Source organism: Leptopilina heterotoma, unplaced genomic scaffold, assembly GCF_015476425.1.
Source record: "Leptopilina heterotoma isolate Lh14 unplaced genomic scaffold, ASM1547642v1 Lhet_95, whole genome shotgun sequence".
Lineage (NCBI taxonomy): Eukaryota > Metazoa > Arthropoda > Insecta > Hymenoptera > Figitidae > Leptopilina > Leptopilina heterotoma.
This window is the reverse complement of record NW_025111202.1, coordinates 790157-806082: the sequence shown is the minus strand read 5'-3', so window position 1 is coordinate 806082 and position 15926 is coordinate 790157. Positions and strand designations below refer to the sequence as shown.

The 15926-nt window shown below is 27.4% G+C and overlaps 2 protein-coding genes across 6 annotated transcripts in view; one reads left to right on the top strand and one right to left on the bottom strand.

Moving 5' to 3' along the window:
* Positions 1–15926, top strand: part of LOC122512228 (rho guanine nucleotide exchange factor 17) — a 70812-nt gene that overhangs the window by 12272 nt on the left and 42614 nt on the right. For 4 of the 5 annotated variants that reach the window (XM_043627960.1, XM_043627957.1, XM_043627961.1 and 1 more), the window contains exons 2-6: positions 2941–3124; positions 4475–5092; positions 6473–6712; positions 8157–8664; positions 13671–14087. In XM_043627960.1, the coding sequence (XP_043483895.1) occupies positions 2960–3124; positions 4475–5092; positions 6473–6712; positions 8157–8664; positions 13671–14087 (1948 nt within the window). In that variant the 5' untranslated portion in view covers positions 2941–2959. Of the gene's footprint in view, positions 1–955; positions 1143–2940; positions 3125–4474; positions 5093–6472; positions 6713–8156; positions 8665–13670; positions 14088–15926 lie in introns of those variants that run through there. The other variant, XM_043627959.1, reaches the window with a different exon arrangement.
* The window catches only part of LOC122512238, a 76560-nt gene that overhangs the window by 21560 nt on the left and 39074 nt on the right, over positions 1–15926 (bottom strand). The window lies entirely within an intron of this gene.

Here is a 15926-nt window from a genome sequence, read left to right as displayed (position 1 = left end):
CAAAATAGTAAAATATCAAAATCAATTCAACGAGTAATTTACAAACTGAAAAAATAACATATTGTATTTATCGGCAAATCGTGAAAAGATTTTTACCTTTTCCAAAAAACAAATAATTTTACTCGAATGGAATTCAAGATGCGTGTTCTGTCGCAATGTATATGCAAAGCTAAATAAAAAAGCAGAAAATAAAACAAAAACAAAAACAAAAAAGAAGAGGAGTCAAAAATAATTTACGTAACGAGCAAAAATCCTCATAATACAAAATTGTAATATTTTTTAAGAAATATATATGTGCTCTCATAAATGACAAGGGAATTTACTTTTCTTTTTATAATTATTGCACGATATACGTATAAATAAATAAGAAAGAATTTGATAACTCTATTATCGGGCAAGTTTGAGTAAAAACTTTATATAAATCGAAATGCCTTCACTTTTTAAGTACCAATTACACTATATTTATCGCACATTATTTTCCAACAAAGTCTCGCGAGCCTCCCAATATCCTGCTTAAAATTCTCACTGGGCGTGTGCAACTTTGGACCTTTAATATGTGCGCGTGTAAAAAAAAATATAGGCGGAATTTAACGACCTGGGTGTGTTAATATCAAATTAGCAAGTGTGAATATTAATGAGGGTTCGTTTATTATTGAATCCACTTCATTTTTGTAAAATTTCATTTTTAATTTTCCTCTTTTTTACTGATTTTTTTTTCTAAATATAAATTTCTAGTAATTTATTCTCTAAGTATGAATTAGTAGGTTTCTGCTAATTAAAGAGTGCGGTAATCGATTTTATTATAAATATATATATATTTGTTTGTTGTTAAAAACATGAATTAATTGAATTAATAATAATGGCACAAATATTAAAAATAAATGAGTAAAAAATGAAAATGATGGACTATGTAAATGTTAAAGTACTCTGAAGAATTTTGCTGTTTGCAAAATATTCATCTTCCTGTTCGTTGATTTTTCGAAATAAATTTCGTCAGATTTCATGTTCTCCGCGCACTTCCGGAATTTATCATAACAAGATTTTGCGCAGTGAATGCCAATATTATACCCCTCTCGTTTGGAATTCACGTTCGAAACACACGGTTCAAGATCATTCATTGGAAGCGCGCGCATTTCCTTTAGGTAAATAAATAAATTCTTTGACAGATGAATGTACTTTGAGGAAAAAGAGAAAGAGAGAGTGAGAGAGTGAAAAAGAGAGAATGTGCCTACGCTCGCAAATTGCAACGTTTCTAGCACGCATCGCAAGACTGCGAGTCAGACACTTTGCTAAAGTTACAAATTTTTATATATATAAACCTTTCACGTTCTAAATAAAGGAAAAATATTTTCTTGACCTAAAATTTGAGAATAAAAAAATTGAGAGTAATATTTTTCATTATTAATTCATTTTACATGGGTTGAAAACTTTTTTAAACTTTCTTTCCAATTTTATTTTTTGAATTTAAAAATAAAAAAAAAATAATTAAACTAATTAAAAGTTTATTAACTTTGAAACTGTTGATCAATTTTTTACATTCATATTAAAATCTCTCTGTCAATTTTTTGTCCAGCTATTTTTAATTTCGATAAAATGGAAATTACATACAATTATTTTTATTGTTAAATTAAAATTCTGTTATAAAAAAATTTTTGTCAAAAAAAAGATCTGTTTAACAAAAAAATCTTTTAAAATAAGTTTTGTTAAATGAAAATTCCGTTAAATAAAAATTTTGTTAAATGAAAATTTAGTTTATTCCTCTGAATAAGAATTTTTCAAAATAACAATTTCGTTAAATAATAATTTTGTTAAATGAAAATTCAAATGTTTCTCTGAGTGTTTATAGTTTAATTATCCTATTATGAAATATTTGTTTACATTTCTAATTGTATTAGATTATCAGTTTAAAACAATTATAAAGTTTCTAATACAATAAAATAATTGTAATATTGCTTCCGCATCTGTCAATCAAACAATTGCAACACTATTATAATTCACAAACTGTTAGTTTACATCACCGGAAGTACAAACCTTGTTTAGGACAATCGTAAAATAATGAAACACAACTGCATCTTAAATAGTAAAAAAAAATTAATTGAAAACTCTAATACTTTCTGCATTAGAATTATCAATATTTTACCCTCTAAATTTTGAATTAGTAGTTTTCTAATAAATTAAAAAGTTCGAAATCAAGGCTTGCTACACAACCTGAAAACTTGGAAATGTCAGGGAATTTTATAAACCTTTAAAAAATCTGGAAAAGTCAGGGAATTTTTCATCAAAATCCTGGAAAATTGTTGTTTTCTAAAATTATTGTGTTTATTCTTGAAATCTAATTTCAAAATTAATTCAATTTTAAAAAAATTGAGTTTACAATTTTCATTTAAGTAGATGAACTTTAAAAGATTTTGATTTAAAATTTTTTAAAATTTCAATTTTAAATGTATTTAAGTAGAAATATAAAAAAAACTTATAAATTTCAAAAAATTTTAAAAACTAACATTCTTCTGAAACTAATTAAATTTTTTAATATATATATTTTACTAGTTTTATTAAAAATAATGGATTTATAGAAGAATTTTAGTTAAAAACACTAAATCAAATTGAATTTTGAAGCAATTATAATAATGATTGCAGAAATTCAATTCAAAATATTATTCTCAAAATAATATTTACGATATTTTTATAATTAAAATATTTTTTAAATATTAAAAATAATTAATTTTGCCTTTTTTCCGCGAGAGGTCAGTGACCTTGGTTCATATTATTATGACGATAAAAATGACCTCTTTTGTTTTATTAAATGCAATTTATAATTTGCAATCGCACGAGAAAGAAAGTGCAAGCAATTTTTTTTGTCTCTTTTTGTTTTCTTAAAGTGTCTCGAGAACAGGATCGAATGATTAAGAAATATAAATGGTGAATTCATTTGTTTTGCAGTGTGAAGGAAGGATGAAGAATGTCCCGCGTCGGCGAAGACGAAGGCGGAGGCGGCAGCAATGCGGAGAAGACGGGAAGCAGTTTTGGTGGATGGTTCGGAGGTGCTGCGAGGGCCATGACAGGGGGCAGCGGGACTGGCTACGTTGTTCTCGGTGGTCCTCGTTACGGTTTACATTTATCTCAAGTATATAAATAATTCCTTACAATTATTGCAAAAAGCTCAAAAATTATAATTTTATGGAAAAAAAACAATTCTTTCGTTGATTCTTTTTGTATTTCACTGTTTGTTTACTATTTAACTTATTTTATTATGATTCTTCTTATAATTCTTATGATTATTCTTTTTTAATTCTAGCGGGGATCGAACCCTTAACACGCACTATTTTATCTAACAACTAACTTAGACTTTTAACGACTGGGACTATATTGTGACCTTCACTTTCTTGAACCATTATTTAATTACTTTAACACATTTTGTATTAGGGGCCATCCATAAACTACGTTACCAAATTAGGGGGGAGGGGGTCCAAAAATTGAAATTTTTACTTGTAACGCAATGGTAACGAGGGGGGAGGGGGTTTAAAAAGTTTGAAAAATTGGTAACGTAGTTTATGGACGGCCCCTTATCTTTTTCTATTTCAAATTTATTTAAATTATAAAATAAAACAAGTTTGAAAACTATTTTAAGAGTTAATTTTTTTTTACTATTTAAGAAAAAACCTTCTTCTATTTCAAAGTCAGTAATTTCGAAATAAAAAAGATTTAAAATCACTTCACGAATTTATATTCTTTTACTATTCTTTCAATTTTCTCAATTTTCAATTTATTGATTTTGAAATGAAAAATATATTTAAAAAGAGTTATTAAATAATTTATTAATTAGTTTAATATTAAAAGTTATTACAAGTTTTATTAATTTCAAAATAAAAAGAATTAAAAATTAGATTATGAATAGCGAGAAAAGAATTATTGTAAGACGCAAAATTGTTATTACGAAGGGAGAAAAAAAATGTTGCACTTAATTTGTACAAAAGGAATGGTGCATTATGTGCAAGAGATACATTTCAGAAGAGTTTATCTGAAACGAGTTCACGGGAAGAGACGGCGTCACCTTACCATCTCATCTTAAACAGTGAACTAACAAGTACTCGCGTGTGCACATCTTGATGCCCATAAGCATACATTTTAGTTATTATCGCAGCAATTCTTCTTCGCACAATTTTAAAACGATTCCATTTTTGTTAACAGTTGTAATAAATATGAATTCACAATCTTTTTTTATTAATAATTTTCACCTTTGTTATAATTTACAATTTTATAAATTGTAAATGTTGTCGTTTATAATCAACGATTGAAGAAAAAAGATTTTTCACACAGAAAACAAAATTCGCTAAGGAAAATATTTCTTCTGAAATGTTGATCATAAACGTTAACTTCACTAACTATTAAGTTCAAAGATAACATTGAAATTAGGGTGACAACTGATGAGATCGTAACAAGATAAATAATAAAATGAAAAATGTTTCAATTGCAGGACAGTTTAGCATTGATGAACTCGCGGAAAGAGGGTCAAGATCGAAGAAGAAAGAGAAATTCGCGAGATAGCGAATCTCGTGAACGATTAACCGACAGAACATTATTATCATCATCATCAGCAGGTGAAAAGAGTGGATCGTCGTCGATTGAATTTGTCAACAGTGTGACAGATTGCTGCTGCATTGGTCCACGATCGCGACTGCCTCTATCGCGAATTCCATTATCGTCAAACGTGGGTCCGACCTCTCCTACTTTACCTCAACCTCAACCTCCCACCCGTGTGGCGGCAACTGCGGATCCAGCGACGCAACTGCCGCCAAACTCAAACTCTAATAATAACTGCGGGTGGCTGCAAACGGGTAGCGGCATCAGTACCAACTTTAACGTCGGCCACAGTCCACACTCACAATCATCAGTGCCGATATCATTTTCATCTTCTTCTTCTTCTACTTCCACCTCTTCCTCACCGACAATCGTCTCGTCATCGACGACGACAACGACGACAACGACGACGGCAACGTCAACCTCGCCGGCGAATACAACTTCAGTATCGCACTCCGTCTCTGTGCCGCGACAACTCGCTCAATGGACCAAACATCAAACTCTTAAACTTCAGGTATTACATTCTCATCTTCACAAAGATTTATCTTCAAACTACTCTAGACTATTTATTTACTTTTGGCTTTGTCTGATCGAGCGAAATGATTGTCTGGTTTGTGCGAATTCCAAGTAGTGATCGGCAAAGAGATGATGATGATGACGATGATGATAATGATGATGATAGTGATGATAGTAATGATGAAGATGATGATGATAATTATGATGATAGTGATGATAGTAATGATGATGATAACACTGGCTTACTTTAAGTGTCACTGTATAAGAATATACAAAAATAAATTACTTTTATTCGGTCAGTACCATAAAAAACGAGATTAAAGTATCAAAAAATCGCATTTTTAGCACTTTTTAAAGCACTGTAAAATAAAAAGGCAATATGATGAAAATCTCCAAAAAGGGCTCAAATAAAAGTTTAAATAATTTAAAGTTGATAATTATTATCAACTTTAAGGCCCAGAATTGAAAGATGATTGATAATCACAGGAAACTTGGAGATTTCTGAGGTTGTTAATGATAAGCCGAAAGTTAGATTTAAAAAATTAAAAATGTCGAATTTATACTGGCGCCCAAAATGTCTAAAAATTACTGGCTTTTAAAATTCTTAAATGCAACTTTTTACTTGGAAATCGATTTTTACTTTTATATCCCTGACCCAATCTATTTTGACTATTTGAGGTAGCGATTCCTTTTGATAAAAATAGGTTCCCCGTGATTATCAATCAACTTTGAATTCTGGGCCTTAAAGTTGATAATTTAATCTTTCATTTGAGCCCTTTTTGGAGATTTTTATCATGTTGCATTTTTATTTTACTGTGCTTCAAAAAGTGCTAAAAATGGGACTTTCTGACACTTAAATCGATCACTATAATCATAATTATCATAATAATAATCACTCTTATCCCTGTAATCATAATAACCATAAAAACAATTACCATAATTACTATAATCGTAATCATCCTAATCTCCATAATTATGATCAACCTGTTCAATGTTATTATGATCATTTTACTAAAATTATAATTATCATAAATATAATCTGATCACTGTATTTATGATCACCATGAGCATCATCATCATGATCATTATCATCATAATCCTCCTAATTATAACCACTTTAATCATTAAAAACATCATCATGAGTCAAAGAAAGTAACTAGGTGGAACGATACAGAAATGAGTAAAAAGGGGAAATAAGAGAAAAAGAGAGCAAAAGAAGGAAAAAGAATAAGGAGAAAAAGGGAGAGAGAGAGACACAGGAGAGAATGTAAAAAATAAAGGGGGTAAGAGAGTAAAATAGAAGGGGTAGAGGGGCGTAAAGAAAAAGAAAAGTGAAGATGCGTAAACTTTAGTGAGAGCAATGATCATCTTGTTATAGGATCCAACAGTGACAGCAGTGGATCGACTTCAGAGATTCCGATGGAGCGGGGGTGGAGGAGGAAGCGGCAAAAAGTCCTCTTCCGGCCCCCGCAGCGACAAGGCCGAGCGCCTTCGTGAACTGACGGAAAAGCTCAAAGGACCAGCACCCGTCCCACCACCACGGCGACCTTCGCGTGTTCAAACATCACCACCACCTTCGAGCGGATGCCAACAAAACCTCTCATCAAACAATCCACAGGTTGGTCACATCCAACACTTGCAATCTCTACATTTTAACAAATCCCACCCTACACAATTTTCTCCTTCAATTTCCCTATTAAAAAAAAATAAAAAATACCTAAATTCTATCCCAATTCTAGCAAATGATCAACATCCAATAATGTTGCTAATTCTACATTATTGGATGTTGATTTCATTATTCTGATCAGTTTGGAGACTCTGTTTATCCATTTATTATTTAGATTGACTCCATTTATCATGATCCTTGAAATGGTTAATTTTGATAAATACATTCATCGTAATTTGACATCATCATGGAATTTTCAAGATGATCTTTATCACCCTATAGAGCTGATGAGTTAGATTAATTACATACTTTAGAGACCTATACTAATTCTGTAGAAGCAGATTCTGGATTGGTTCCGATCACTCTTAAAACGAATTAGATAATTGACATTCATTGTTAACTTGAAAATATCAAATTGCAACGAATAACAATATTTGGATAGTCATAATTTGATCCAAATTTTGGTAATTAATTGCTACTATTTTGGTATCAATTTGATCCGATTTGGTATCAATTTCATCTAATTTGCTATCAATTTTATCCAATCTGGTATCAGTTTGTTCAAATTTTGTATCAATTAGATCCGATGTCGATTTGATCTCACTTGTATCAATTTGCTAGAAATTTGATATAATTTGGTATCAGTTTGATACCTTCAAGAACACCTAAGTAATGATCATCATCATGGGAATTTTTTAAATTTTAGACCCTTCCTAGTTAAACTATCATTCTTTAATTACCAGTCCCAAAAAGATTTATAGATTCTCGAAAAAATTAAATCCGGTCATTATGATTATCATTATTGAAAAGCTTCTTATGATAATTTTTAACAATTTAATCCACTTGAAGAAACTGATTATCCTCTTCTCATAAAAATTATTTGTTTCTTCTAATCATTTCGATTAACTCAAAGATCTTAGATTTGTTAGGATCTTGATTCTATTTTTTTATATCTATGCTGATCATTGTTTGGGTTATGTATTAGTCATCATCATCATCAAAGTTTCTAGATTTAATGATGTTTAATCAGATGTCAAAGTAAATAGATCAATCAGTAAGTAAATAGCAATAGGAAAATAGATCCAAAAATGCAATTTCATGATCACTTTAATAAACTCAAAACTTAGTTTCAAAAAACAGAAAAAAAACGTTTTCAAAAACAAAGAATAGAGTCTAGATGAACTAACGACACTCACTCAACGACTCCGTGTTCTAATATCCAACTTTAATAAATTTCATCCTAAGCTATGATCAAAAATGACGCTAATCACTCTTAAGCATCTCATGCCAACTATCATCCCGGAAGAAACTTGAAATTCCACTAACACATTAAAATGAAATAAACAAATTTTTCTTCTCCTCCACGAATAAATAATTTTTCGAAATAATTTTTCAGTCTCCACAATCGGCGGACTCTGATGATTGTAATCGCTACGACGGTCTGCCAACATGTCGAAGCAACACCTACAGTGAAGGAAGTCATGTGTCGGGGAATAATGCGAAAACATTTGCCAGAAGTGAAAGTGTCAGTGAAGAATTTTATGGTGATCAATTGTTGGAACCCAATAGAAAATCATCAGCGAGTGTTGATTCAATGGTGTGGGCAAAAAATGGTTCAAATTTGAGTAAATCAAAGCAAAGAAATAGTGCCGATGTGAGTGATATTGATAAGTGTATTTTAAGTGAAACAAACAATGGTGGAAGGCATTTGAGGCAGTACAGTGATTCTTTGGTGGACAGTGCAAAAGGTGTGACAAGACGCGATTTTCATGAACCTGTTAGTAACGAGAGCGAGGCAAGAGATGCGATCACGAGATTAGAACCACGTGGGCCCTTTCTCTGCTTTCACAGATCGAATACACCTTATAGAAGTGCTTCATTTGGACAAGCGGATTTCAATCAAGGTGACAATTTACAATTGTTTTCGACTCACAACTATAACTATAATTCCTTGAAAAGAAAAAAGTTTGCAATTTCCATAAAAGCTCCAATAGAAATTCCATAAAAATATAGGTCCCTGAAGTTAGCGTCAACAACAATTTTTTTCACAAAATCGAAAAGAATCAAATAATTGTTTCAAAGATTTTAGGTCAAAAAATTACTCTAAAATACTCTCTAATAATGTCTAATAAAACTTTTCGACGCTAACTTCAGAGATATTGAAAAATTAAATAACAATCACCAGTAAAGTTAAAACTTTTCAAAATAAATTATTATGCTTGCTTTCGACTTGTGCCAAAATTAATTTTTTTTAAATCTATAATTACAAAATAATTCCATACAAATATTATAGAATCTCACATCAGAATTTTCGTAGAAATTCCAAATGTCATTTTCCGGGGAATTTTGTATACATAACTTAAATTTCACGGACCAAATTTATATTTTGTTGAGAAAACTAAGAAAAAAAAAATGAAAACCTAAATAATCCGATTGCATCTTAGAAAATTATTTAGATTTTCTTTTCTCTTTTTGATTCCTTGGAAAATGTTCTCGATTTTTCTCAATTATGATCTGAGATGAAAGCGTGAGGGATTTAAATTTAATAGTGAAAATTATTCGATTTGTTCCACACCGTTTTGTAACAAGCATTAAGCGTTCATTTCAATCGTTAGCCACGTTTGTTTTCTTTCCCTACTCTGTAAAAGCATTATGAACGCGAATATCAACAGCGTGGTCGAAATTCACTACACATCGTTTTGGCCCCAGACAGCGCGAAGCAAAAAGACATTCACGAGTCGTCTACAAACGGCCTCGTCTCTCAACTTTAGACGTCCTTAATACGCTTTAAGTCCAGATGGAGTTCGTAGTTACAGACACGCATTTTCTACTATGTTAGAAAATTAACCAACAAATTTTCATTTCTACACTTTAGAAAAAAGATACTCCTAGCTGTTGAGTGTATAAATTATAACCAGAAAAAAGATATACATATCTGACTCAGATTCTAATTTATTTATTAAATGTTAACATTTAATAAACGAAAATTTTATTTGGTTCAAATAAATTTTATATGTGAAAATAAAAGTTTTAAAATAAAAGTTATTTGTATCAAATGAAATTTTTATTAAAAACAAATAAATAATTCAGTATTTAATTACTTGAGTACTTTTGTTTAGCTTAATCTATTTAATCCAGGGTGTCTACTATTTTCGTTCAACAAAATTCCTGGTTATTTCCCGGTTTTTTCCCGACTTTATCCAAATTTTTCCCAGTTTTTTTTTTTTTTAAAAATTTAAATCTATTTGATTTCGAACATAAATAAAACTACAAATGGTTTCCAAATTTTTATTAGAGTTTTTATGAATAATTCAATTCTTTTGACAAGTTTCTTTAAATTTTTTGAAAATAATGTTTTTTTTAATAATTTTAATTAAAAATTTGGAAAATAATTGGTCTGTTCATAATTATAATTGAAAATTTGATTAATTCAATTTTATTAAAATGTATTGATACAAATTGAATTTCTGCAACGAATTTTACTATTTATAAAAGTAATTGAATCCTTCTAAAGAATATTATTACATATTTATGAAAGTAAATAAATCTTTGCATAGAATTTTATTAAAATTTTTGAAAATAATTGAAATGTGGAGAACAATTTAATTTTTTATAAAGATAATTGGAATTTTGAGGAGAATTTAAAAAAATTTTTAAACATAATTGAATTTTTGCGAAGAATTTTATTACTTTTGAAAATAATTGAATTGTTTTTTAGAATTTTATAGAAATTTATGAAAATAATTGAATTTTTGTGAAGAATATTTTTTAAAAATAATATAATATTTCAGTTTCTAAAAATAATTTAATTCTTTCGACAAATTTTAATAAAATTTTTAAGAATAATTACATTTTTTGAGGAATTCTATTAAAATTGTACTATAAAAATAATTGAAATTCTACAATTATTTTTACTATTTATGAAAATAATTGAATACATATTGCGAAGAAATTTTTTAAAATAAAATTATAATTACGGTGACTAACTTCCCTTGATTATTGTCAAAAATTTAAATAAAATTTTTTTAAAGAAATTATAATTAACTTCTTTTAATAGAATGTAAAGAAATTTCAATTATTTAAAAAAAAAATTGTAAAATAATTGTAAAGTTTAAATTTCAAAATTTTAAAGTGCATTTTCGAAAATAATATTTTGAATATGGAATTGTTTTGAAACGAATATTCTTAAAAAAAAAAATTGTAGCAAATTTGTGGCTGTCGTTATCAACAATCAACGTGATATGAGATGCTACGATTGTAAATAATGAAAAGCTTTTGAAGCAGATAACATCAACAAGTTTAGAGTGATACTAAGATAAGAATCTTGAACTTGTGACATTGACTCGAGTTAAAAACAATGCGTCTTATTAAAAAATAAATCATTTTTCTTCTTCTACAAAATTACTTATTATTATTTGCGGAAAAAACTAAATAATTTTCAAATTTTCTGTATTTTCTTTCCTCGAGAGTCATATTAACTATATTATTCATTATCAACAATTAGAATATATCTCTCAAACCAGATGCAAAAATTTTCGAAAATATCTACTCCAAATTTTTTTTACCTCCAATAAAAACAATTTATTTGAATTAAATAACTGATTACTTGTCTATTATCAAATTAATATTTACTTATATCGAACAATTTTTATTTAAACAAAAAAAATTTTTTCTCTTACAAAGAAAAAACATTTGCAAAAAATGCACAAATTTTTCGTAACTTTGTTTTTAACTTTTCATGTAATTTTAAAATAATTTTTCAAAAACAATTTTCATGCAAAAATACTAAAAATATTGACAAAATTTTATCGGCAATTCGATTATTAAACATATAGGTATTCGAAAAAGAAATATAATAACGTGAGATAAAAAAGAATTTTTATATTTCTGAATCGGAAAGAATTTCCAGTTTCTAAAAATAAAATCGGGATTCAAGATTTCAAATTGATGAACCTTAGGAAATATTTTATGGATACACTATTTTAAAATTCGTCGAGTTCAAAAAAGATTTAGCGAGAATGTCGATTTTCTTTCTTCTTTCTTTTTTCTCGTTTTCTTTCGTCTCAACAAAAAAACAAAAAAAAAAATTATAATTTGGTCTCTAGTTTTGCAAGATTCTTCATTTGAAATATACTTTCCGAAATTAATTCTCTATAGCTATATATTCCGAAAATAGAATTATTCAGAGTGCGGGTTTTACTGATTGAAAAACCCCCGTGTCTATTTTTATAACACAAGAGAGAAAGCAAACGGCGTTTATGTTTCTGATGAAAATTTGACCGGAAATCTAATGTAGCATCTCAGGTTTAACTTCAAATAATTTGGGAAAATGAAAATTCAAGTTTTGGTAAAATTTCAACTTAGAACTTTTAAACTCAAAATTATAAAATTTGAAATTTTCCACTTGAACTTCAAAACTTTATAATTTCAAATTGAATTTTTTTCAATTTAAAAAATTTATTTTTATTATTACAATTTTAAATTAAAACTATCAATTAAAAATCTTGATTTAAATTTGATCTTCTTATTTCTCCATTTTTAAATTATAAATAGCAATTTCAAAATTAAATTTTAAAATTTTTTTCTGTGATTTCTAATTGCAAATTTTCAAATTAATTAAAATTTTTTTAAAGAATTGAATTCCTATGAAACAATTTATTTGTGAAAATAATTGAATTCTGGAGAAAAATATTATTTATGAAAATAATTAATTTCTTGTGTAAAATTTTATTCAAATTTTTAAAAATAATTGAATTTCCCAAAATTTTTTAAAACTTTTTGAAAATAATTAAATTCTATCGAGAAATTTCATTAAAAAATTGAAAATAATTGAAATCTGACGAAGAATTAAAAAAAAATTTTTTTTTTAAATAACTGAATTGCTTTAAAAATGTTTATTTTTGAAAAGAATTGAATTCTTGGGAAGAATTTTATTAAAATTTCTTAAATAATTGATTTTCCTTCGAAGAATTTTATTTTTTAAGAAAATAATTGAATTGTTTCGAAGATTTTTACAAACATTTTTTATAACTTATTGAATTCTCGAGAAAAATTTTATTATTTATGAAAATAATTGATTTCTTGCGAAGAACTTTATTCCAATTTTTCTTAAATAATTGAATTCTGAAGAAGAATTGTATTAAAAGTAATTGAATTGTATAGGAAATTTCATTAAAATTGCAATTTTATTAACTAAATCTTGTAAAGAATTTTGTCAATATTTGTTTAAATAATAGAATTTTTAAAAGAATTTTATTTAAATTTTTCGAAATAATTGAATTTTTTAGAACTATTTTTTTTCAATTCTCTGAATATATTTGAATTCTTTCGAGAAAGTTCATTAGAAAATTAAAAATAATTGAATTGGTTCGAAGAAATTTATACAAAAAATTGGTTAATTGAATTCCTGTGAAACTGTTATTAAAATTTTGTTTAAATAATTGAATTCTTTTGGAAAATTCTATTAAAATAGATATTAAAAATAATTGAAATGAGGAAAATTTTTGGAAAATAATTGAAATTTTGCAACTTTTTTGAAATCAAATTAAGTTTGAAATTTTTAAGTAAAATTATTCATTAAATAATTTATAAATAATAATTTTATGACAGTTCTTCAAGAATTAAGTTATTTAAAAAGAAATTATTGTCATAGAATTAGAAAAATTAGAATTAGAAATTCTTGGCAATTTCATAGTTTATGAGGCAAACAAAAAAGACTCAAAAATTCAGAATTTTCTTATAAATTTTAAAAATTAAATTTTTTCCAGTACTTTTAATCAAAATCCCTGACTTTTCCCTGATTTCCCTGATTCCCCTGACCTGTGGCAACCCTGTTGTCACACTTTCCCGTAAATGTAAATATTTAATATTGAGAAAATTCGGTTTTAATAAAATTTGCAATTATTTTCAGTTTTAGCGAATCGACAGAAATTACAAGCGAACAATTCAAATGAAACAGAGGAGAAGGAAATAAAAGCGAGCACTTTGCCAAGACGTCGTGGAGAAGTTAGTAGTCCAGATGTGTCGACATCGAGAAACAGCAGTAGTCCAAATCACCAAAGTCCAAGAGCTTCAACGCCCAGCCTTGATAGTGCAGTTGGATCGGCCGAAGGACTTGGTGTACCTCAAATTGGTCTCAGTGAACTTCGACCGAGAAGTGATGGCTCCGACAGTCTCGCAACTTCAAGCGCCTTAACGAGTCCCGAACCGCAAGTTCACGAAATTCCCGAACCACGGATCGAGTTGGTGCAACCTCAAGTTAACAACGATTCCCCATCGGCTAACGATCGACATTTCGAAACACGAATTTCCGATTCTTTAATAAAAGGTTGGTAATGACCCTCAAGTTGGCATTGACACTCCATTGTTGCCATACAAAAATTTAACTTTGTTTTTCCCTGACTGACTTTTCCCTGATTTCCAGACAAAATTTTGACTTTTTCCCTGACCCTGAAGAATATTCTGATTCACTCCAAAAATTATTAGATACTCAAAAAAATGTTCTAATCTAAAAATTATTGAATTTCTGTGAAGAATTTTGTTATTTGCGTTAAAAGTTTTAAAACAAAAAAAAACACCAAACATTCAGAATTTTCTTATGAATTCTAAAAATTTAATTTTTTCCAGTACTTTTAATAAAAATCCCTGACTTTTCCCTGACCTGTGTCAAATCTGCATTTTATTTCACTTTCACTTCATTTTTATTTCACTTTGATTTCATTGTCACTTGACTATTACTTCATTTCAATTCATGAATCAAAATAATTTGATTCTCTTCCGATTTCGCAAAAAAGTTATTTTCGACGCTTAGCGCCGACACTAAGTTCAAAGACTTGGTTGTGAAACATTTTTCATTATTATCAAAAGCAAAAAAAAATTGACAGTTCATTTTTAAATAATTAACGCCATTAAAATTTTTTTTTTTAATTGCAATGAAATTTTTAATTGAAAAAAAATATATTAAAGAGAAAAAATGGTTTCATGATACTTTTTAATCTTCTGTTTAAAGGTATTTATGTGACCATTAATTAGTTCATTGATTGTCCATCATTTATTTTTCATAATTCCTTCAAAAAAAAAAAAAAAGTTCGTTTAGCATTGAGACCTTAGCCAAAATAGTTTCACACAAAATAAACTTGGAACCTTTGTACTAATGATGCACTGAAAATAGTTTCACCCTCATAAAGATAAATCGATTCTGAAATGTGGAATTTCATAATCTTTCTTTCGGTTGACACGATTGATACCAAAAATATTTTAATGATTTTCTGTGAATAGATTATAGGTATTAGTTGGAAAATTAATATTATTACAGATTCAGGGACAAGGGGTCAAAAAAGATGTTGGAATTTAAAAATAAAATCTGACGTTTCAAATTTAATATTTAACACATTGTTTTGTCTGTATAATTATTGTACTAATTATTTTACTCTTTTTGACAAATTTTTAAAATTATAATTTGACTATTTTAAAAAATTACTTTTTGAAATTACAGTTTAATTTTAAGTCAAAAAGATATTCAAACATGAATTTGCAAATTTTTTATAAATTTTTTCGCAATAATTCAATTATTTCCATAAATAATATAAAATTTTTACAGGCATTTAATTATTTTCTTAAATAATAAAATTTTCACAGAAATTTAATTATTTTCAAACAAACAATAAAATTTTTCGAAAAAAAACGATTATTTAAAATGATTTTTATAAAATTCTTCGCTAGAATTTAATTAATTAAAAAAAAATAATTAAGTTCTTCGTAAGAATTCAATTATTTTTGAAAATTTTAATAAAATTCGTTGCAAGAATTCAATTATTTAAAATTTTTTTTATAAATTTCTTCGTATCAATTTAATTATTTTAAAAAATTCTGATACAATTCCATTTGAGAATTTAATTTAAAGAAACATTCAATTATTCAATAAATTATTAATTTTTGTATTTAAATAATTGACTTCTCGTTAAATTTTCTAGTAAAAATTGATTTAAAAATTAATTTCAGTTAAAATTTTATTGATAATAATTGAATATGAAAACCATTATAACATAGAATTTTTAGAAATAATTGAATTCTGAAAAGGTTTCAAATTAAAATTTTAACTAACAATTCTGTGCAATTAATTTTTTTCATAAGGTTTAATTGAATTTTTTTTGAAGTTGTTATTTTC